Below are 23,891 nucleotides of genomic sequence, written 5' to 3' on the forward strand. Positions count from 1 at the left end.
AGGCTAGTAATCCTTCAGCACTTTGAAGATCTTATTCCGTCATCAGAAACCTTATATCACAAAACATGTTGAAAAGTTTGATGAAAGTCTGACTGTGGTCCCCTTGTAGTTAATTTGCCTTTTCTATTTTCCCTTAAATATATTCTTTATCTTTGTTATCCTGTGTTTTATAAAAAAAACTTTTTCTTAAAGTAGGCTCTGCTCTCGATGGGCTTAAACTCACAACCCTGAGATCAAGGGGCCTCAAACTCATGAACCTGCATGCTCTACCAATTGAGCCAGCCAGTCCTGTTATCCCACAGCTATACCATGAAATTTGACTGAGTTTTAATGTTTATTCTGGTTAATATTTGTAGTATTTCTTGTACCTGATAACTTGCAAATTTTATCAATTTTTTAATCTCATTCATTATCTCTTCAAATGTTGATTCTATCTCCTTTGCCCTTTATTCTTTCCTCAAATTCTATCAGAAGTATCTTGGAACTGTAGATTCTTTCCTATCTTTCAACCTTTTTGCATATTTTATGCTTCTTCATTTCTCTATGCTGAGTGCTGAGTAATTTCCTAAGATTATAATATTCTATTGTTAATTATGTCACTAATTTTTCTCTTTAGATGTGTCTAACCTACTGTTTAACCTGCCCAATAAGGATGTAATTTCAATGACTGTTTAAAATTTTTACTAGATCTACACAGTCCTATTCCAAATCTGCTTGTTCATTTTTCATAGTGTTGTTTTGTTCTTTTCTTATAGTTTTGAATCAGTTTATAAATTTCATCACCCTAAGTTTAACTATTTTATAGTTTATATATATGATGGTTATTACTAAAATTCTTGGGTGTGTAAATAATTAGTTTATTGTTTTGTAAGTTTAAATCATGAGCTCATATCCAGCACCATTTTATCATGGATATTTTATAAAACTTATGTTAAAGGTTCATCTCTCCACAAACACATTTTTAAAAAATGTCAGATGTCTCAGATATATCACCAATCCAGAAGTATTTTTTTTATGTTAATTTCTTAACTTGGGCATTTCTCCCTTAAATTTGTATAAAACAAATTAGAATTTCAACATTCTCTGAGTACACGCTAACAGCTACAAATTCTCAGGAGTCATTTTTACTCCATATTCACAGCCCAAGGCCAAATATAAATTTACTAGCCTGGGGGCAGGGTTTTTTTTTTTCTAGTCCACATTTCACAGTGATCTAGCTCTTTTGAGTTCTTTATGAGAAGATCTCCTATCCAAATGCCCACTTTGAGAATGCCTCAGGGTATGTTTTCTTTGTGTGAACAGTAAATCCCTACAAACCAACATCAGCATCCTGGTGTATCCAGGCCCAATACAGCTACAATGCCAACTCACAAGCTTCACTACTTGGTCCCTGAGGTTTTCCTTTCTTCTTGCAGTTCAGCTATGCATTTAAAAAAGATGCATATTATACCTTACCCAGCATTTCTAGATGTTTTCCATAAAATAATTCTTAGCATTAATTTGAGGACTAGCCAAGACCACCAATTCAAATCCTTTGGCTAATCCTTCAATTCTAAGTTTTTTTAATGGAGATTATGAAAACAGATCTAGCTTTCATATATATATGAGAAAAACTATACATTTCTACCACATTCCAGGAAAAAATGTTTTTGATGGGGTTTGCATGTAAAACCAAAATACGTTCAAATTTGTCTTATAATTAAAATATAATTATTAGACTATAGGGACTACTACAAAGTAATACTTCTGTGACCAATGAACAAAACAGGAAATATATAAAGCCAATTATTCAAAAGTTCCCCCTTTCATTTGGAAGAATCTTATAAACCTGGCTGAAAGAAAGTCTCCTGACACATCACCACACGAACAATCTGGAATCTGTTGGGAGAGAGATGGCTAGCACAGAAAGGCCTGCCTTCCCTGCATGGCTTGCAAAAATCTCCCACAAATATTAGTTGGAATTTACAGCTACCACCGTGTTGGTGCTCCAGATCGTCTCCTCAACCAGATTTGTCCACTTTTATCCATTTCCCCACCTGAACTCCCAAGCAGGAATGGATCACCTCCACCTTTAAAACGGCAGGATTTATAGATTTCTGAATCTAGTAAACCCTCCTCTTCCCTCTAGCACCCTTACAAACCTGTCCCTTCACATTTTTCTAACTGCATTTACCCGTGTGCTGTCTCTTTGTTTTTGACTCATCGGCTCCCGCAGTGCTTGGCATATATTCCTTGCTTCTTAATTTCTCCATGAAATTAAACTTATTTCAATTTGATAAAATATTCGGCCACACTTGAAACTCTATTATTATTGTTAGTACAGATCACATACTTACCTTGTTTAAAAAAAAAATACAAAAGAGTCTAGCAGTCCAAATTACCCTACTTGTACTCTTAAATGAATCTTCCTCCACTTACCATTCAAGTAACATTTGATTTTTTTTTAAATGTCAAACACTGCACTTAAAATGTTCAGGAAGCAATAAACATGAGGCTAAATTTATTCCTTTATCCAATGAGGCTGTCTTAAGCACCCAGAAGGTGATGGGCCCAGTAGTAAGAGCCATGGAGGGACCAGGTGTTATTCTTTCAGGTATACCAGTAGCTACAATGCGATCACAGTCATAAGAACCCATTAAAATGATAAGATCATTCAGGAAAAAACAAAACAAAACAAAACGAAATAACAAATAATACTTAGGAAACAGAGATTACGGAGTGATTATATTAAAAAGAAATTCTTAACTTGCTCAAAAACATCTGATTCATATGAGAGCTCCCTATATTTTATGTCCATTGTTCCCAGCACCATTTGCTAAAGAGATTGTCTTTTTTTTCCTTTGGATACTCTTTCCTGCTTTGTCAAAGATCGTTTGGCCATATATTTGTGGGTTTATTTCTGGGTTTTATATTCTATTCCATTGGTCTATGTGTCTGCTTTTGTGCCAATACATACTATCTTGGTGATGACAGCTTTGTAGTAGAGGCTAAAGTCTGGGATTGTGATGCCTCTAGCTTTAGTTTTCTTTATCAACATTATTTGGGCTATACGGGGTCTTCTGTAGCTCCATACAAATTTTAGGACTGCTGTTCTAGCTCTGTGAAGAATGCTGGTGCTATTTAGATTGGGATTGTGTTTAATGTGTAGATTGCTTTGGGTAGTATCGAGATTTTAACAACCATTGTTTTACACAAATTGTTGATGATATCTTTAATGAATGTAAAATTATAAACTTTCGATGTGTTTAACATTGCTCTTAAGTTTTCCTTGGTCTGAATATTGTCATGCTACATTCTCTCCGTGTTCTCGCTGTTTGTAGTGTATCCCTTAAAATCACCATATATATGGATTTTGTTTTTTAATCGCATTCTGAGAATCTGACTCCTAATATGTCTATTTACCACATGCATTGTAAGAATTTACATACATATTGCTGTCTTCTGTTTTGTGTTTACTAAAGTTTTCTAGGAATCCTATTTTTGTTTACAGACTTTAAAACTTTTTCATGGATAGAAATTGACCCCATATTTTCTCTATTTATTGGAAATATGAAATCATTTCTAATTATTTCTTACGTAACTTGAGGAGTAGAGCCCATTTTTATTACACCATTCATTAACTTTGAGTTTAGGTTTCACATCTTGTTACAAATTACTCCATACATCCACAACTTGTTCAGGAACGATCCTTATGTTTATATGTGGTGGACTCAAAGCATTTTATAACATTAACAGAGATTCAGCTATAATTTTTTATCATTATTCTTTAATTCTTTTCTATTTTAAGTTTCCTATTCCTGAGAAACTATACTCCTTCATCTCAAATACCAGGTGCTCCTCTTTAAATGTTTTCAGGGAAGTGACTTATAGATCTTGTATGTACACTAAATTCTCAGTCAATTTCCCATTAATTCTCTGTAGATTTATCTCTACTAATTTCTGTATTTGAGTGTAACACTCAATGCATATTTATAACTGAAAAAAATATTTTAGCATAAATGATTGAAGATATCTTCTCACTATATTTCCTGAAATAAGGGAAGTCTGTGTATCTGCAGACTGATTTCTTTGAAATATCAGATAATGTTCCTCTTACTTTTATTTTCACCATTGCTTATTACTACTTCTATTTTATCTGTGTTCTCTTCCCATTTAGATAAGCAGATTTTGGTCACATTGAGTATTTGCTTTCTTTCCTTAATATAGGTAGATAGGTTTTGATTTCACACTTCTAGAGCTTCTCGTCTTCCATATTGGTGGCTTCATTTGTGTCATCTTCATTCTGTACATTACATAAAATGCGGATATCAACTTGTTTTTTGTTTTACTGCCTTCTGTTAGATCTCTCCTATTAATATCAGCCAACTCTCGTTTCCACAAACTTTTCAATAGAGTCCATGTTTCTTATAAGTTAAACAAAATCAGTATATTTGATTTTAATATACTGATATATATTTTAATATACAAAGACTCCTTTGATAGGTCTTCAGTACTTCCACACCCCCTTGCCTCTTACCCATCCTTGAACAGTGATCTTGCAAGGTCTGATTTTTTGCCAAAAGACAGGAAATCCTGATTAATTCCCCTTCATATCCCACTAGAAAATGGACAAGATTTACCTCTTCAGACTAAAGCTGGAGAACAAGTAGAAATGAACAGCTCTCTCTAATAATGGTATGGTGCTCTACATTCAGAGGCAAAACAAAGTATTTGAAAATTAGATGGCTTTGTATTTTTTTGCTTTTGGCAAAGTTATGGAAGGAACTAATTTAGTTATAAGATGACAGAATATTAAAAATATTTTTATGATATATCACTATGTGTTGGGGGAATCTAACTTAGGAACTTATACACACACACACACACACACCACTGGTTGAGAAACTGAATGATAGTGTGGCCAAACCATCATACACCTACTTAGGGAGCCAAGTTCATCAACACTTACATCTCTAAATAATCCTATAAACAAGGAGTCAATCTGAAACCCTTTCTCATTTTAGAAAAATATTCATTTACAGATAAATTGGGAAAGGAAGCCATATCTAGCTCATTAAGATGGGCATATCCAATAAACTTTAACTTTAGTTAGTACTTCCCATCCAAGTACTAACCAGGCCCGACCCTGCTTAGCTTCCGAGATCAGATGAGATCGGGCGCATTCAGGGTGGTATGGCCGTAGACTAACTTTATGTTTAATAACTGTCCTCCAAATTTTGTCATATATTCATATGCTTTTATCAGTTTTCCGCTACTTATCACTGCAAATATACATCAATATAAAATACTTTTTAATACTTAAAGCCTTTTGTTTATAACAGTTCACTTTCTCCTTTTCATAGTCTTATTTTATTCAGGTGAGGTAGTTTAACAAACCTGGTTGGAGGGAGAAGGGGAAATAAGTCTGGGTGTTTAGTATAAAAAGATGTAATAATGGGGGCACCTGAATGGCTCAGTCAGTTGAGCATCTGACTCTTGATTTCAGCTCAGTTCATGATCTCATCATCATGAGATCAAGCCCAGCATCTGGCTCTGTGCTGGGCATGGAGCCTGCTTGAGATGTTCTCTCTCCTGCCCCTCCCCCGCTCATGCGCGAGCTCTCTCTCTCTCTCTCAAGAAGAAAAAAAAAATTAAACATGTAATGATGAAGCTATTTGTGACGAAAGGAGATTTTTGTCTTTCCAAGGTTATTTTTTGTGTCTGTTAGACATCTGTTTTCTCTGCTGACATTTATTTATGTGGCATAAACAGAAATTTATTGTTTCCCTGTTCTAGAGGCTAGAAGTTTAGAATCAAGGTTGGCTTCTTCTGACAGCTGTGAGACCATCTATCCTTGGTCTCTCCCATTACTTCTGTGGTTTGCTGGCCATTTCTGGCATATCTTGGTTTGTAGAAGCATCATCTCCATCTCTACCTTTATGCATGGTGCTCTCCCTGTGTGCAGGACTCAGCCCAAACACCTCCTTCTTTATAAGGACACCAGAAACACTGGATTAGAAGCTCACCCTTTTACAGTATGACCTCATCCTAATTACAAAACTATTTCCAACTAAGGTCACATTCTAAGGCACCGGTGGTTAGGACTTCACAGGAATTTTTTTTATTCCAATTTTGTAGACTTCGTTTTAATTGCAGAGAAGAGTGATCAGAGAGGATTCTAAAGCATAATATTTATTTCCTAAGAGTAAAATTCTGTTGGGGAATAGCCATGGAAATAAGAATTCAAGGGAAAAAAAAGCTACTAATACTCAATTTTCCATGGTTACAGGTAGATATAGAATCACAGCAACATTTAGATTCTACTAGGCATGCTTACAATTGATTAACAGTTTTATTTTAGAAACTAGATCTACGACAACTAATTTATGGTGAAAAGTTTACAATGATCTAGAAGTTGCACAAAATTATTTTAAGGGACGATATATTAACAAAACAGTTTGAAGACTAATGTAAATGTAATCTGGTCTTCTAGAAAGCTATGTTTGGTCCTTCAGTATCTTTTAGAGATCTGGGCATTAATCTTTCATTGTTTACTAGTCAGAATGGTAAATAACTGACTTTAGCTTCATGTGCATTTATAAATTTCATATTGTCCTCCATTCTTATGAGTATTTCCCCCTCTTATTTGTTCACTGAACAAATATTTACTGAGCATCTATAGTGACTATTTCTAGGCCTTGAGAATTACAACAAATTCCCCAGCATCAGAATCAGAGAAAAAAATTAGAAAAATAAGATCAGTCTTGCAGAAAAACAGAGAAGACTCAATTACAAAAAAGCAAAGAGATATCTAAAACAATTTTGAGTCATGAGTTGTCTTGAAGAAAAATAAAGCAGAGTAAAGAGAATGATAGTGCAAGTGGTATATTTTCGATAATTTGGCCAGAAAAGAGCTCTCTAAAGATAACCATATTAAAGTACAGTAAATTTAGATTGCAATAGCTTGTTCTGCAAGTGTTCTGCAAGACAAGCAAACATTTCTAATAAATTTTAACTTGATGAATGACCGATGTCTTGCAATACTAGTTTGTGACGCCAAACATCACATGATCACAACTGAGCCAATGGTTGTTTTCTCTCTCTCTCTCTCTCTCTCTCTCTCTCTCTCTCTCTCGGACTGTGGGTGATTGTCTTCCATGCTGAGACGCTCAGTCTCAGGACACAGTGTAGGGCAGAAATCAGTGATTTTTCAGAACATTGGATGATGTCCACACCTGGCACTAGTGTACTTTTCGTCCCTTCAAAGCACCTGTGGACAGCCCTTTGCTTTTCCATACAAGAGTAAGCTTAGGAATGCTTTGCTCCATTCTAGGTCAGGCTGCCTGCAGACAGAGACCCCTTCCTCTGCTGCCTTATTGCCAGTGACATTAAATACAGTATATGGCAAGAGTTCATGAATACTGTACTGTAGCCAACATCCATGCCAGTGTATACAATGTCCCCCCACGCTGCAGAAAAAGTCGAAAAGAAAGGTGGTGAGGAGGAGGAGATAATTACAGTGGAAGGTGAGAAGGAAATCATTGAGAAGTATGAATGATGTTTGCGAGTGGCTGAAACTGCAAGACTTCATAAGAAGTCTACATCTGCATCTCGTCTGCAGAGGAGTTAGAGAAAAAGGCAGAGGAATCCCTCACTTCAAATGAGATTAGGGAGATGTGTCGAATGTGGGAAACAGTGCAAACTTTGTAGAAAAGCACCATCCCCATAAGGCGGTAGCAGTGCCAGCGATAAACCTGTTTAACAATGCAATGTCCCATTTCCACCAAATCCTCAAAAGGAGGCAGGACCAAGTGTCATTGGAGAGGCTCCTTGTTAAATTTGCATGAAAAGGAAAAGATTCCATTGAGCCAGAAGATAGCAGTGATTCTCTAAGTGACAGTGAAAGTCGTCCTACACAGTAACCCTCCTCTCTCCTTTCCCTCACAGTTGGCATGAAGGTTTTAAAAAGTAAGTGCAGGTGAATTTATATTTCTTTGTATTTTGCATTTTATTATTTTGTATCACATTACTGTATTATAATCATTTTTATGTGAACATTTGGGGTCGTGTAATGATGGGGGAATTTGCTTTGATATACAAGTGCTTTGGGTTACAAGCATGTTTCCAGAATGAATTATGCTTTCACTCTACAGTTTTACTGTGTTTCAGATGGAAGGGAAGCCCCCTTCACAGGCCCGGTTTAACATAAGTCCTGTCACTGCAAAACAGAAATCACACTTTCATTCACCCTCAGTTACTTGTTCTTTCCAATTCGTCTTTGACATGACCCTGGGAAAATCACTTTAACTTTTATATACCTCACTCTGATTTTCTGCAAAACAGAGACCACGATAATGCGTGCTATCCGGTTTTTGAGACAATCCGAGGTAACTAATTTAGGGCACATAGCACCTGCTTGCCTACTGAGCACCAGTCCCCCAACCAACCAAACCCAGCCGCCAGGAAACTGTATTCCTTCTCTCAACTCTCCTCCTTAGCATATTCCCAGAATCCTTTCATTGGGAGTTGGAGAGGTGCATTGTTGCTGTAACACAGGGGAGGCACCTGGCTTATTTTGGGGACTGGACTGACTGTGAGGCCATATGCTTCTCTGCTGTGGCTTTGGAGGGCTGTTGGCTTTCCTGTCTCAGCTTTTGTTTCCCAGCCTTGCTTGGCTCCCCCCGTCTCCCTCCCTCTCTCCCCTACATTGTTTCTTTCCCATGAAGGACACAGTGGACAATGTTGAAAGTACTTGCTGTATGAATATGTAAATGAACAATAACCTGAGAAAGAGAAGATGAAGTGGAGATGCTTAAAATGTAGTTTTAGATATTATCTCTTTTATTTCTAATGGACATAACCTTGGCTATATATTTCAATGTAGATTTTTAATATTATTCTTCATTTTAAAAAGGTTTCATCTCTAAAGATCTCTACATATACTAAGTTCATGTGGTCATGCTTTAAAGAACCCAGACTAGGGGCGCATGGGTAGCTCAGTCGGTTAAGAGTCCAACTTCAGCTCAGGTCACGGTTTCCCCGCTCGTGGGTTCAAGCCCCGTGTTGGGCTCTGTGCTGACAGCTCAGAGCCTGGAGCCTGCTTTGAATTCTGTGTCCCCCCTTCTCTCTGCCCTTCCCCTGTTTATGCTCTATGTTTGTCAACAATAAATAAATGTTAAAAAAATTAAAAAATAAAAACAAAGAACCCAGACCTGATATGTATAACCCACGTCAGATGCTAGAAGTCTGCTTGCCATTTAAGATCTAGTCTTCAAAATTACCCATCAATGGGCTTGTTTTTTTTTTTTACATGCAGTGTGAAATGCTTACATCAGTGCTCTTTCTTTATATAACTTGAAATACAGGTTCAGTTGCTATTCTGGCTTTATTTTTATTGTTGTATTTTTAGCTAGCTCTAAATAATTATTTAACATGATAGATATATAACATGTGAAGAAGCACATTTAAGATCTTTAGAAATTCTAAAGCCTAAAAAACAAAAACAAACCCCTTCAACTTCAGAAGAATCACCTACTTTCTAAAGTCAGGGGGACTTAAACGATAAAGTATTAAACGTTTGTTTTACTTTGTACTTCTTTTAATATTTTCATATCTCAAAAGTCACTCAGCAGACCCAGGGCCTGTCAGAGGTAACGGGGTTGAGGGTGTTAACGGAACGGAGAGTACAGATGGAGAAGGAACACAACACCGAGGACTAACAGCTACCGCTGAGGCAACCTGAGCCAGGAGACAACCGAACAAAGCACAGTTTGAATTTCGAATACATGGGCTCCAGAAGCACCTAACTAGGAACACCATCCTTCTAACTCACTGCCTCCTGGTTCTAGTTCCATAAAATGACGCTACATTTTAAGCTCCTCTGGATTCCTTCAGTATCCCCAAGGGCTTTTACTTCTCCCGTCTCTTTCACAAAGTCATGTTAAATCACATTGCTGAGGCAAACAGGCCCTACAGTGAGGCTGTGGCGGGCATGCTAGTGAATCCTTCTGAATGGTGTTAACACCTTGTGGCTACTGGTTTGCCAGCCAATATCCAAATTCAGGGTCATGAGGAGAAGCAGCCCTCTGAAGGAAGTGGCACTGATAGTTAAAACACGTGGTGAAAGAGAAGCGTTGGGACCACGGGGGTCACCCTGGACTCCTAAGCTGGAGATCTTGCAGCCTGCACTCTGCCCCGTCACCATAGGCCGGGGGATTAGATAAAAACAGGTGCTCTGAACTAGTATTTATTTTCACTCAGAAGCTTACTTGTACATTACAAAACAAAGCGTGTATAATACACTGCATTGCAACTGAAAATCCTTTCAGTGGAAAGATACAGCAATGATAAACACTCATATGCTTAACGCAATCCACTCTTAACTCCATAAAGAATGGATTTATTGAGAATTGGGGGGTATGAGCAGACTGTAATCTGAGGACAGCATGAAATCAGGTTTTGGCATCATCACCTTTGACAGGGCACCTTAAGTGGCTGAGGTCCCACAAGGTAAAATCCGCATCTGGTCTGGGAATCCTCCCATTTCACTTTCAATTGCCAACCTGTTCAACACCTGTGTCCACACGTGTAAGTGCTAACTCGGAGATTTGAGAGACCACAGCCTTCAGGTTTGCATGTTGTATTCCTACTGCAGCGATCATGTTAACAGCTGGCAGCTTAGCAACTGCCACCATCTAATTTCAGTAAAGATTAAGGCTTAAAAAATCCTTAGCTGGAAACGTTCTTGGCAGAGGCCAAAGGTGCTGCTAGAGTTATTTAACAAAAAAAAAAAAAAAAAATCCCACAGTTTAATTTAATCAAGGAAAAGAAATCTATCTTCAAGATCATGATGGATTTGAGGGGAATGTATATATTTATTGTTCTGACCAAATGGCATAAAAGAGATTTAGCAATCAGTGTATAAGCTAAAAAGGGGAAAGGCAGTCTTTTGAAAGCAATGCTGAGAATGATGCACACATATTAATTTATTTAACAGACAGTTTCTACTCACAGTAGGTCATAAGAAAGACAAGGTCCTTATTTTCATGGAGCATATATTCTAGAAGGGGTAAAGAAATAATAATGAAAATAAAAAAGATCATTTTGATTAGGAATATGCTCTGAAAAAAATATAAAATAAGATACTGGGACAGGGAGCGAGTTGAGAGGGACTTTTAGATTGGGTGGGCAGAAAAGGCCCATTTGAGATGACATTTGACCTGATCCTTGAATGGGTAGGTAGAATGAGCCAGCCATGGAGAAATGAAAGCAGTAGAATGTTCAGAATTTCTATAGAGGGATTTGAGTAACCGAACAACCATAGACGGAAGAAAGGAAGGGGACTTAATTCAAGGCATAGTTCCCTAGACAGCCCACACTAAAAAATGAACCCTTATTACATATTTATTTGAGATACGTCTGGAGAGGGAGACTAGTGACTCTGAGGTACTACACGACAATTCTTGGCACTGTAATTGTCCTGGGGTAGAACCTTGCAAGTTGAAGCTCTGCTCAGGGTGACTGGGAAAGACTCACTGAAGAGGAAGCTACCTATAGGTTCTGCAGCAGCATCCCCAGGTCACGGTCGGGGTAATTCTAAGTGTGATGGGAAGTCACAGAACCATGTAAGCGGCGAGAAGTGGCAGAATCGGAGGTATGCCTCCCACAGGTTATTCTGGCAATGCAGACGACAGGTTAGGAGGAGAACAGCGGCGGCAGCAGCTAGAGTGATGTCGCAGGGGTCTACGTGAAGAGGACAGCGGTTCCAGCCAGGGCAGCCGCAGAGAAAACGGAGGGGGCTGGACGCAGGTGGGGCATGGTGCTGGCTGCAGACCAAACACCACATCTAGGCTTTGTCAATTTTATGTAAGTCAATTTTATGTTCCACATAAAGATTTGAGAAGAAACCTAAATTAATTTGTAATGTTTATTTTTGAGAGAGAGAGAAAGAAAGAGAGAGGGAGAGAGAGATTCTAGTGGGGAAGGGGCAGAGAGACAGACAGACACAGAATCCGCAGCAGGCTCCAGGCTCTGAGCTGTCAGCATAGAGCCTGATGTGGGGCACACAAGTGGGGAGATCATGACCTGAGCCGAAGTCGGATGCTCAACCGACTGAGCCACCCAGGCGCCCTGAGAAGAAACCTAAATTAAAGGACAGGTAATATTCACTTCAATATTTACTGAGTCTTTACTATGTGGAAGGCACACTATGCACGTATATGTAAAGATATACTGTACATGTGTATAGATATACACATAAGCTATACATACACAGCATTTAAAAGTTATTATCAAAAATAACAGCCCACCAATATTTAATGCTGACTTTACAATACTGGATAATCCTCATTCATAGGTCCTTTGCACTTTTTTGTAGGTATGAGCTATACAATAAGAGGAATCAGACATTTCCTTGGAATCTAAGTAAAAAGAAAAATTTTAAGATAACACAGGATCTATAAAAGAAAGGCATTTTTGCATTGGGATCCATATGAGATTCTCCTTACTAAATCCAGCCCAATGGTTATTCCACCTTGTCTTTTATAATTTTAGCTCCTGAGATACAGGTAAATGATCATGTAATAGTTCAAGATTTTAGAACTATTTTGAAGAGTAAATGCATTGTTAGTTAACGTCCAAGGGTAGATCGTATAACATGACAAATTTTTTTGCTATGGAAAACTCAATGATCACAAAGCAAAAGTTATTTTAAAAAATAAAATCTAAGAAAAACTTTTCTTCCTCTAACATTTTGTTTCAAGTAAGCCCCAAAACCCATAGAATTTCCCATTTTCTTTCATATTACAAGTGTGCATTTTGAAAGATAAAATAACATATGCTACTTGACATATAAGGACTATTTCTTAACTATAAAAAATGACAAATGAAAAAACAAGCTGAAGTTCTGGTGACTATTTAAGTACTCATGAGTCATCTAAAAGTTTATCATCCTACTTCTTCTTATAGGTATCCAAGCCCTTTGGCCCAGTAATTTCATTTCTACAAGAAATACTCCCACATACACACAAAGCTTAATATATAAAAACTGTATATATACTGCTTGTACCATTGCTCATTGATTAAAAGAAGAGGAACTTAAATGTCCAGAAAAGGGGAACTGTTACATAAATTATGTTAATCCATACTATGGGATCCAATCATCTGGTCAAAAGAATAAAGTGGATTTTTATATACTAACATGGCAACTTGTAATATTTTTCAAAGGGAATCAAAGCAATGCACACACAGTATATGGAATAATTCCATTAAGAAAAGAAGGGTGTTTGTGTGTGTGTGTGCATGTGCAAGTTTAGAAGACCACACTAATGGGGCACCTGGGTGGCTCGGTCAGTTAAGCATCCGACTTTGGCTCAGGGCATGATCTCACAGTTTGTGGTTTCGAGCCCCGTGTTGGGCTCTGTGCCTACAGCTCAGAGCGTGGAGCCTGCTTCAGATTCTGCATCTCCCTCTCTCTCCGCCCCTCCTCTGTTCATGCTGTCTCTCTAAAATAAACATTAAAAATATTTTTTTTAAAAAGAAGGCCACTCTATTGGCAATGGTTACTTGGCAAAGGTCCTCTGAAGAGCAAAATAAAATAAGGTAGCAATGCGGGTAGGGGTGATGTTGATGAGGGGCCTTCATCTTCTCCATAAGCACTCCTGTATGACTTGATTTCATCCTACATTGTACATGCCCTGGGTCTGTAAATTTTAATTTAAAACATAAAGCTAGAGAGCTACTATCCCATGACTGTCTGGATCTGTCAACAGTGTATCTGTTTGCTTCACATCACTACAAGCCAACATAGCTGATGCCCTACGACTAAATCTAGACCACAGAGTTCAAGCAGTAGCGGCATTCTCAGATATGTGACAGCAGCCTGCTGCAGTGGATTTCCACGTGTGCTGAAGACTTCAGAGAGCAAGAGGCTAGGGCAGCCACTTATTTAAAGTCTAAAGCAGATTTTGATGGCATCTCACTAAACACGGTGCTTCTCACATGTGTGCAGCATGTACGCATCATCTGCAACATGGCTGACTGTTTACATCCTGTGCCAACTCGGCTAATGTGTACGTAATTAACGTTATGTCTTGATAGCCTGCTGTTGTTTGCAGAACTTCACGTCATGATTCTGACACACTGACAACAAGCAGTGAACACTTTGATACAGGGCCAAAACAACACTGATGTCAGTTTCCAGTGATGTCACGCAGTAAGTGGCCTTCAGGAGCACGAGACTCTCTATGCTATCACTTTTTGGCCGTTTCTAGTAAAAGTGCTTTGTACCTCATGAAGTTAATGATCGGCAGAGATTATTCCTACATCTATTTGTCTTCACATCAACTGCTTTTGTGTGTATCCATTTAATCATACCACGATGACAGAGAAAATAAAAGTTTACTCTCTAGACTATAAGTGGATTCGAATGCTTGACTCCACCACATACTAACTTTCTAATTCCAGGTAAATAATATAACCCCTTGCTACATCAACTGTATCTGTACAACAGGGATCATAATACCTATCCCTCAAACATACCTTGTTCTGTGTTTAAAAAGTGCTTCACATAAATGCCTGCTACTACTGCTTAATAAACATTAGAATAAATACAGCTATGCTTACAGTAGTAGGTGAGAGTGCTTCAGAAGTATCTGAATTTATTACAGAATATGCAGTACATGGGGACAAACAGTTATTTGAATAGGCATTAGCAGAACACAGAATTACGTAATTTCTTTTTATTAAATCATAGGGAATTTAAAAACTGTTATATGGTTGGACTATAATGAACAAAATGTTTTAGTGTCATAAGTACTTTAATGTTATTCTCCAAGTCAAATAGTAAAACGCTGACTAAGTACAAGAAAAATGAGTAAGACACAAGATTAATCCTGGTAAGACTTCAAGCATATTCTTCAAAATCAATTGTTCTTTCGGTTTGGCTTGAACCAACACTTACTTTCATTAAAAAAAAAAAAGAAAAGAAAGAAAAAACAAACACAAACACAGCCTCTTAAGAAACATAAAAATCTGTTTAACACAGTAACTATACTGACTTCAGAATCTAAATGGGGACCTAAACTAATCTTACTTAGAATCTTACTTAGAAGCTCACTAAGCACCCCATACTGATAAATAATTTTATTTTCCCATTTTGAACTCTGCTTTAAATGTTGATGTGAAAGTCTTTTCACCTCAGCGGCCCCTCGAGTGTTCACTTTGAACAATGACTTTGCAGCTGGCCAAACCAGACTCTCAATCAATTTTTATGAGTACAAATTCTTGAGCTGATGGCTGTATCTCCAGCTATATCACTCGTATAATACACACTCACAAGTGGTGATGAGATTCACATTATCGCCAGAGCACCATTCTGCCGATGGCAGCAGCGGACACAGCAGGGGCATAGTGTCCTCCCTAGAAAAATGACTCCTTCACCTTTCAATAATGCAGCCTGCAGGTATGAACTTACAAGCTGCATGCCAACAGAATGAGAGCTCTCTTTAAAAATACTAATAGAAACTACCCAGTTCCTCCCAATGGGTCACTCTTGCTGAATCTCCATACACATCCATCTTGATTTTGAAATGTGCGCATTCAATTTGTCTTCCCATTACATTTGGAATTGAAAGGAAGATTCAATTGTGTTTAAAACTTGAACAGGTTGCCAGAGTACTGGCATGCTTATTTCAATGCATTTGGGCATGGGATTCTCTACAGGAGCGCATATATATGAGTATTTGTGCAAAATTATAAGGCTTAAATATGACTTCAGATTTTAAGATGGCACCACCAGGTAGAATAAGTCTGAATTCATTACTGTCTGGTGGTGTTTTTTCTAAATTTCAGTTATAGAGTATATGGTTTTAAATTTAAATTTTAATTATGGGCTTAAATTTTTCCCTTTAAAATGTCAAACTTATTTTTGTTACTGGGAGAACTCTCTAGTTTCCCAAAGACATGGTTAATGTCCCTCAAAGACACACCAATTAATGAACTCAAAGTATTCTAATTCTTTCATTTCTAAACTCTTTTACAGGGTTATCAAAGTATATGTTTATTCTGTAACTCTTGATTCTTGTTATCATATGATAGAAAATAAGGTATGCAGAAAAGGATTCCCTCAAACTTTACCTAGCCAAAAGCACGACGCAATCATCTGATCTCTCAAGACTGATCTAATAAAGCCAATTTTCATATGATCAATATAACAGGAACTCTCTTAGCCTGTCACTTAACCAGATCTCCAAACTAATGAACATTCTCTGTTTCATTCTTTAAAATATCCAGTAACTGCACCCTTTGGCATTTACCCAAAGGAATTGAAATCTTATGTCTACACTGCCCAGGACTGTTTACATTTACAGCAACTTTATACATTGTTGACAAAATTTACAAGCAACCAAGATGGTCTTCAATAGGTGAATAAATGAATAAACTGTGATTCTTCCAGACAATGGATTTTTTTTTTTAAAGTAGGCTCCATGCCCAGCATGGAACCCAATGTGGGGCTTGAAATTACAACCCAGAGGTCAAAAACTGAGCTGAGATCAAGAGCTGAGGACACTAACCGACTGAGCTAGCCAGGCACCCGCAGACAATGGAATATTATTTAATACTAAAAAGAAATGAGTTATTAAGCATGTAAAGACATGGAGGAAATTTAAAAGCATATTACTAAGTGACATAAACCAATGTGAAAAGGTTAGATGCTCTATAATTCCAATTATATAACATTCTAGAAAACATCAAACTACGGAGACCATAAAAAGATCAGTGGTTGCCGTGGGGGAGGGGAGGGATGCATGGGCAGAGAACGTAGGGTTATTAGGACAGTGAAAATACATGACATTTCAATGATGGATATAGGCCATTATACGTTTGTCCAAACACGTACACTACACACCACTAAGAGCGAACCACAGCATAAATAACGGGCACTGGATGACGCTGATGTGTCAGTGATGATTCATCCTGGGTAACATATGTATCAAGTGATGATGACAGGGGAGACCATGGCATGTGTGAAGATAGGGGATATATGGAAAATCTTTGTACCTGCCTCTCAATTTTGTTGTGAACCTCAAACTGCTTTGAAAAATAGTTTTTTAAAAAAAGGTAATAATAAAAACCATAATGACTACTAAGTAAATGTTCATGTTTATTTTTTTTAATTTTTAATGCTTTTTATTTATTTCTGAGAGCAAGCGAGCAAGAGAGAGCGAGAGCAAGCAAGCGTGCGAGTGTGAGCAGGGAAGGGTGAGAGAGAGAGGGAGACACAGAATCTGAAACAGGTTCTAGGCTCTAAGCCAGCTGTCAGCACAGAGCCTGATGTGGGGCTCAAGCCCACGAACTGTGAGACCATGACCTGAGCTGAAGTTGGACGCTTAACTGACTGAGCCACCCAGGCGTCCCTAAATGTTCATGCTTATTAAGGGTCAGCTAGGATTGTGCCAGTCATAACAGCTATTAAAAATACAGAATTAAAAAAGATTCTACATAAATACGCTGAGTATGACTATGAAAACAAAGCTACTGTTTCTATGCAAAACCAACTGAGTGCTTTAGAAAGATTTGATAAAGATGAGTTGCTAATATAAACTTGTCAAATTAGATGTGAGACATCTGCAAACAGGAATAGAAGCAAATGTCTAGAAAGATCTGCATTAAAGCTGCTTAGTAAATGCATTTAAATTCTTGTGCCAATGTAAAGAAATTAAACCTGGGAACCAGAGAAGACATCTTATGGGTATGGTTTTTGGAGGACAGACCACTCAGAACTCCAAACTGGAGACCCTTATGCAAAGCAAATGTGTGGGCTTTACATCAGGACCACCGATGTATGCCGTGTACATGCATGCATATCTTTTGTTACAGTAGCTGGCCAAATAGGCTGGCTTTTTGCCATGTAGATATAACTAGTTCTGACTAAATTTTCGTACTCCTCATGCAATTATCCTGCCACTGTGGCCCATCCAACAGTGGACAGATAACCTAACATCTGGAGGACATAAAATGACAGTTTTCCTTGCTTGGCATCTTACCACGTTATTCTGATCTAGTGCATTCAAATTTGCTTAATGTGTGGATAGGAACCAGTAAGATTTTAGGGATTGTTTTATGTTAAGAATACCAAGAATAATTTTTTTATATAGAACCAATGGGAATAAAATAGCTTGGATTCATCATAGAATAGAATGGCCATTACTTAGAAAGTTACTCTTTAATACACATTTAATTTAATGAGTATATTCTAGGAGCAAAGGTTATCCATGATTAAAAACTAACAACAAAAAAGAGTCAGCCAGAACATATATTCCAATAACCCCAAAATATCCGTTATCCTATTGCTAACAAATCTATCAGTACTGGAAATTTAAAGCTATCATTATGTAAGTGATAAAAATGGCAGATTTGTATAAAAATGAGATCTTCTAAGTATTATGGTTTGTCTATAAAATATCAGCATGATGCGGTGGTTCCCAAGGTATGGTTTTGCAATCCTGGAGACTTTTAAGATCTTTTCAGGGAATCTGTGAGTTCAAAACTCTTTTTATAATAATATTCAGACATCATCTGCCTTTTCTGCAGTTATTCTCTGTGTGTACAGTGGAATTTTCCAGAGGCTAAATTTCATCTGATATTGCAACGGATTGAATATAGAAGCTGATATGAAAATACAGCTGCATTCTATTAAGCTAGACATTAAAGAGGTGTAAAAGCATAGAATAATGTCACTCATTGCCCTAAGTTGCTTGCTTCAAAAAAGTTATTTTACATAAAAATGTTACTTGTGTTAGCATGTAAAGAAATTTACTACTTTTATTTTATTTTTTTTTATTTTTTATTTATTTCTAGGAGAGAGAGAGAGACAGCGTGAGCAGGGGAGGATCACAGAGAGAGGGAGTCACAGACTGAAACAGGCTCCAGGCTCTGAGCTGGCAGTCAGCACAGAGCCCGACGCGGGGCTCGAACCCACGAACCGCGAGATCATGACCCAAGTGAAAGTCGGACGCTTAACCGACTAAGCCACCCAGGCGTCCCTACTACTTTTATTTTAAAATGAAATATTTAAAAGTTTCAGTTTTAATTTTTAACACAGTGAATACCAATAGATATAACTCACCAAACAAAAGTTTGAGACTGCTGTCTTAGACCAGTTAGGTAACAGAAAAAAAAAAAAAATTTACTAACCTGAACAAGAACAAAGTAACGTTTTTTCCATCTTTTCCAAACCTTCTGTCCAAGGGCATACAAATATCTGGTAAGAAAAACAAGTAAAGAGTATTTTAGATGAATAATGTTGTGGCTCTGTGTAATCATATTTCTTCCATAGGTATACATTCTGGAGACTGGCCTGCTAAAAGCAAAGTTCAGTTCATTTGAAAAAGGAGACAACACGTAGCTTCTGTGTTACAAAATGACTGAGCTTATTCTAGGTTCTCGAAAGGGAATTGATTTATGTGGCTTAGCAATTTGTCAGTTCTTACTACAAATTGAGCCATGTTGGAGCTAGAAAGGATAATCAAAGAACCAGTGGGATTTTTATTCTTACAACACATTTCTTAGGAGACAAAAGGTGACAAACTGGGGATAGGAGACTCAATGTTTCAGCTCTCAGATGACTGGGGCTGAGGAGTGTGGCCCGAGAAGGAAGCGGCTGTGGAGTCAAGAACAAGAGTGAAGGGTCACTGTCCCGCTGGGTGACCCCAAGTTGTGCTGGCACCAATCTCAGTTTCTGTTTCTTCAAGTATAAATGGCAAGACTGGGTTAGCGGATTCCTAAAGTTGCTGTCAGCCTCATAATTTGGAGGTTTGGCTGATTGATGGTAGTATCTTAACACAAATTTCCTAACTATGAAATTCAGGTGAAGAGGACATGGTGCAATTCAACATAGTTTTAGCCAGGGCCTTTGTTTAACTGTGCATTGCTGTTAACAATGTGAATTGAAATGAATCGAGGAGTCAATCATTTGAGAAAACAACTTTGGTTCTTACTGAATAAATATAGATGTAAACTTATCAAGTTTATCAAGGAGGAAAAAGAAAAAATTAAAAATTACTCAAGTGTAAGCATGCCATGGAGAGCTATTCAAAAATTACACCACGGACAAAAAACCCCTACACGCTGGAACTATATACACACTTCCTATAAAAGGAAGTTTGAAATATGACGAATACAGGCCAACTTTTTAAATTAAAATAAGATTTTTCAATAGTGTATCATAATATTTTTCTGAAGTGAAGGTTCACCACTGTAAAGGCTATTCAAACTAAATTTATATACAATTCTGAGTGATAAAAAAGAACTGCAGTTAAGCGCTTATTTGGGGGCTTAAAGTCTTGAGAGCTTCACAATTTTTAACACTAAAATCTTAACTTGAATTTTTAGTTTCTGTGATATTAAAATAATTCTCTTTTGCCAAACATTTTCGCCCTCTTTTTAAAAAGTAATGCAAGAAATGAATGAACACTCTTCACTTTTGTCCTCTTCCCCCATTTGTCCCACCTCAAGCCCACCACCTTCTAGCAACCACCAATGTGTTCTTTGTAACTAAGAGCTTGATTTCTTGGGTTCTAAATGTTCAGGGAAAAACACACACAAAAAAAACAAAAAAACAAAATGGAGTTACTAAAAGTCAAACTAGAAACTCGGAGTTTGCATTGGAAATCATCATCCATAACTGCTCAAATCAATTATGTATTTTGTGTCAAACCCATCAGCTTTCTAGGTGAACTATTTGCTCTCACAATACCCTTGATACCATGTTGCCTGCACTTCTGGATATAATGTGACTTCATTTAGTGACTGACTGACGGAGACATCTATTGCTACTGTGCTCACCTGTTCACTATCACCTCCTGAGGTCCCTTTGAAACCCTTTGCCCCACCTTTGCTCTAGGCTATAATTTCTCTTCTGTGGTTCTGGTGATAGGTGTTGAGCTGCTCTCTTTCTGTCTTTCCTATGTAATTTCCCTCTCCTTGAAATGCACACACCCAAACCCCTATTACAGGGTTAACAGCAATGACCTCAGGAGCTAGACAGTGTGGACATGACAGATGCCCTCTATAAAAGTGCACCAGCAAGATGTGCACTGAATAGCTGTCTAGGAGTCAAAGAAGACATTCGGAATCACCTTTGCCCGTGAATACTGCCTGCATCTCAGCTCCTTCAGCATCTCACTTAGCATGCTGCTGGGCAACTGGGTCATATCTAAGTGGAAGTGAATAGTGATAAGCAAACCATCAATACCACAAGCAAGTGTAAGTCTTGCTAAGGGTGATACACAAGTAATACTACTACCTGCTGCAACATCACTCAAAATCATGGCTGAACATATAGGGAATGACAATGTAGGATTTCTCTGAAGACAGCAGAGTGGTGGGTGGATACATACATGTGTATACTGCAAGTTGGAAGATGTAAGAAATTGAATAAGAGACAATTTAAGAATGGAAATAAGATAAGCATTTGGCCCATGAGGTATTTTGGGGGTGTTGTCCTGTAAGGAGTTCAGTCAACCATTTACAGATGTCACAGTGATCAGGGGTGCCTGGGTGGCTCAGTCAGTTAAGAGTCTGACTTTGGCTCAGGTCATGATCACACAGTTCGTGGGTTTGAGCCCTGCATCAAGCTCTGTGCTGACGGCTAGCTCAGAGCCTGGAGACTGCTTCAGATTCTGTTATCTCCCTTTCTCTCTGATCCTCTCCTGCTCACGCGCTCGCGCTCTCTCTCTCTCTCTCTCTCTCTCAGAAATAAATAAAACATTAGGGGCGCCTGGGTGGCTTAGTCGGTTAAGCGTCTGACTTTCGCTTAGGTCATGAACTCACGGTTCATGGGTTCGAGCCCCGCGTCGGGCTCTGTGCTGACTGCCAGCTCAGAGCCTGGAGTCTGTTTCAGAGTCCGTATCTCCCTCTCTCTCTGACCCTCCCCTGCTCATGCTGTCTCTCTCTCTCCTAGAATAAAAATATTTAAAAAAAGTTTTAAAAAAGAAATAAATAAAACATTAAAAAAATAAAAAAAAAAAAGAAGTCACAGTGATCAAACATATCTAGAAAGTAGCTGGGCATGAGAGTTTCCCTCTCTGCATAAGAAAATAAATTACATTCAACACAAGACTGACTGCATAAGGGCAATGCTATAAGTGCTACAGAGCAAAATGATAGTTTCTGCCCTTCAGTTTTCACATTAGCCAGACAAAAATTTTACGAAATAAAATGGACATGAATATATCAAAAAAGATAACTATGCTAAATAAGAACACACTAAACTTAACTTCAACAAATGTGAGGTTTTTTATCTACATGATTTCCGGAATTAAATGTCTAGCTGCTTTCTCACTAGCACAAAATTAGATTCTGGGCATAAGAGATAATTAAAATTAAGGAAAGAATGAAGAACAAGATGTTCATCAATTCTGTTTAAAATAAAAAACACAAAACCCTCTAAGGATCAAATGGTAAGGAATAAATTGCCATGAAAATTGACGCCCAAAAAATGATACAGAAAAATTATTACTATGCTAAGTAAAAACAAACAACAGTCACATGAGCTTATAGTATATGCATGGCAAGAAAACCCAGAAAGATGCATCAAAATGTTAAGCCTGCAGTTAATACTGGGCTGGTGAGATTAAAGATTAATTTCATTTTTTTAAAGTTATCTCTACATCCAATTTGGGGCTCAAAGTCACAACGTCAAGGTTAAGATCTGCATTCTAATGAGCCAGCCAGGTGCTCCTTTGTATGGTTCTCTATGCCTTTACATTTCCACAATTTCTACACTGAGCATATCTCCCATATTTTAAAAGTAAGGTTTATTGGTATAGTTTACATAATAGTAAGGTTCATCCATTTTAAGTACTATAATTTGGTGCGTGTTGACATAGCAATGTAACCACCACCACCACAATGGACTAACAGAACATCTGTATCCCTCCAAACCTTCCTTCAGGTCCTTGTATAATCAATCTTCTCCTCACATCCCCCAGCTCTGCAACCACTGACCTGATTTCTAACCTTAACAGTTGTTTTCCAGAATGTCATATAGGAGGGAAAATACAGTATGCACCCTTTCGTGTCTGGTTTCTTTCAGGTGGTAAAAAGCTTTTGAAATTCACCCTGTTGTCTATATTAGGAATTCATTCTTTTCATTGCTGAATTTATTTCACCGTATAAATTAACTTCAATGTGTTTATCCATTTACCAGTTGGTGGACATTTGGATTGCTCTTTTTTTTTCTTAGCTATCAAAAACAAAATTGCTATAAACACACATGAACAGGTCTTTGTGTGGGCCCATATTTTTATTCCTCTCAGGTAAATATCTAGGAGTGGGATTACTGAATTATATTTAAAGTGTGTGCTTAAACCTTCTATGAAACTGCCAAACTGGTTTTCAAAGTGACTGTACAATTTTGTATTACCACTAGCAACGTATATGAGTACATCTTATTTCATAATCAGAAAAAAATACTGTTCTGAAGGATTTGAGGGATATGATCATTATGGAGCCATAAATCGTATTTCTGGTATGACAAAGTTGAATACAGTGACAAAGATCCTTCTCTTTGGTCTATAGGTATCTTGAGTACACTGGAGAACCCCTTCAATAAGCTTTAATAGTTCAATGGTTTTTCAGGTTTCAAGGCTATTCTCAAGTCTGTAGTTTGGTGGTCTTAGCTGTGGAAGGGTTGAATTGTGGAGAGAGTAAGGAAAAAGTTAGCCCAAATCATTTGAATATTCGGTTATAATCATATAATCCATTTTTTAGAAACTTCTGTAAAAACTAATATGCATTCTCTGCTCACTTTTTTTTTTTAATGTTGAGTGATAGGCTACAAATTATCTCATTTGTGGCTAAAAATCCAGTAAGATTGTTTTATTTCAGATAAATATACTAAAGTTACATTT

At 37.6% G+C, this 23,891-nt stretch overlaps 1 protein-coding gene across 15 annotated transcripts in view; it reads right to left on the minus strand.

The window, feature by feature from the left end:
* The window catches only part of CADPS2 (calcium dependent secretion activator 2), a 535,389-nt gene that overhangs the window by 168,568 nt on the left and 342,930 nt on the right, over positions 1 to 23,891 (minus strand). For all 15 annotated transcript variants that reach the window (XM_039239670.1, XM_039239667.1, XM_039239669.1 and 12 more), the window contains exon 9: positions 19,174 to 19,240. In XM_039239670.1, coding sequence (XP_039095601.1) covers positions 19,174 to 19,240 — 67 coding nt within the window. The remainder of the gene's footprint in view (positions 1 to 19,173; positions 19,241 to 23,891) is intronic.

The sequence above is a fragment of the Hyaena hyaena genome, unplaced genomic scaffold (assembly GCF_003009895.1).
Source record: "Hyaena hyaena isolate Hyena2069 unplaced genomic scaffold, ASM300989v1 scaffold_161, whole genome shotgun sequence".
Lineage (NCBI taxonomy): Eukaryota > Metazoa > Chordata > Mammalia > Carnivora > Hyaenidae > Hyaena > Hyaena hyaena.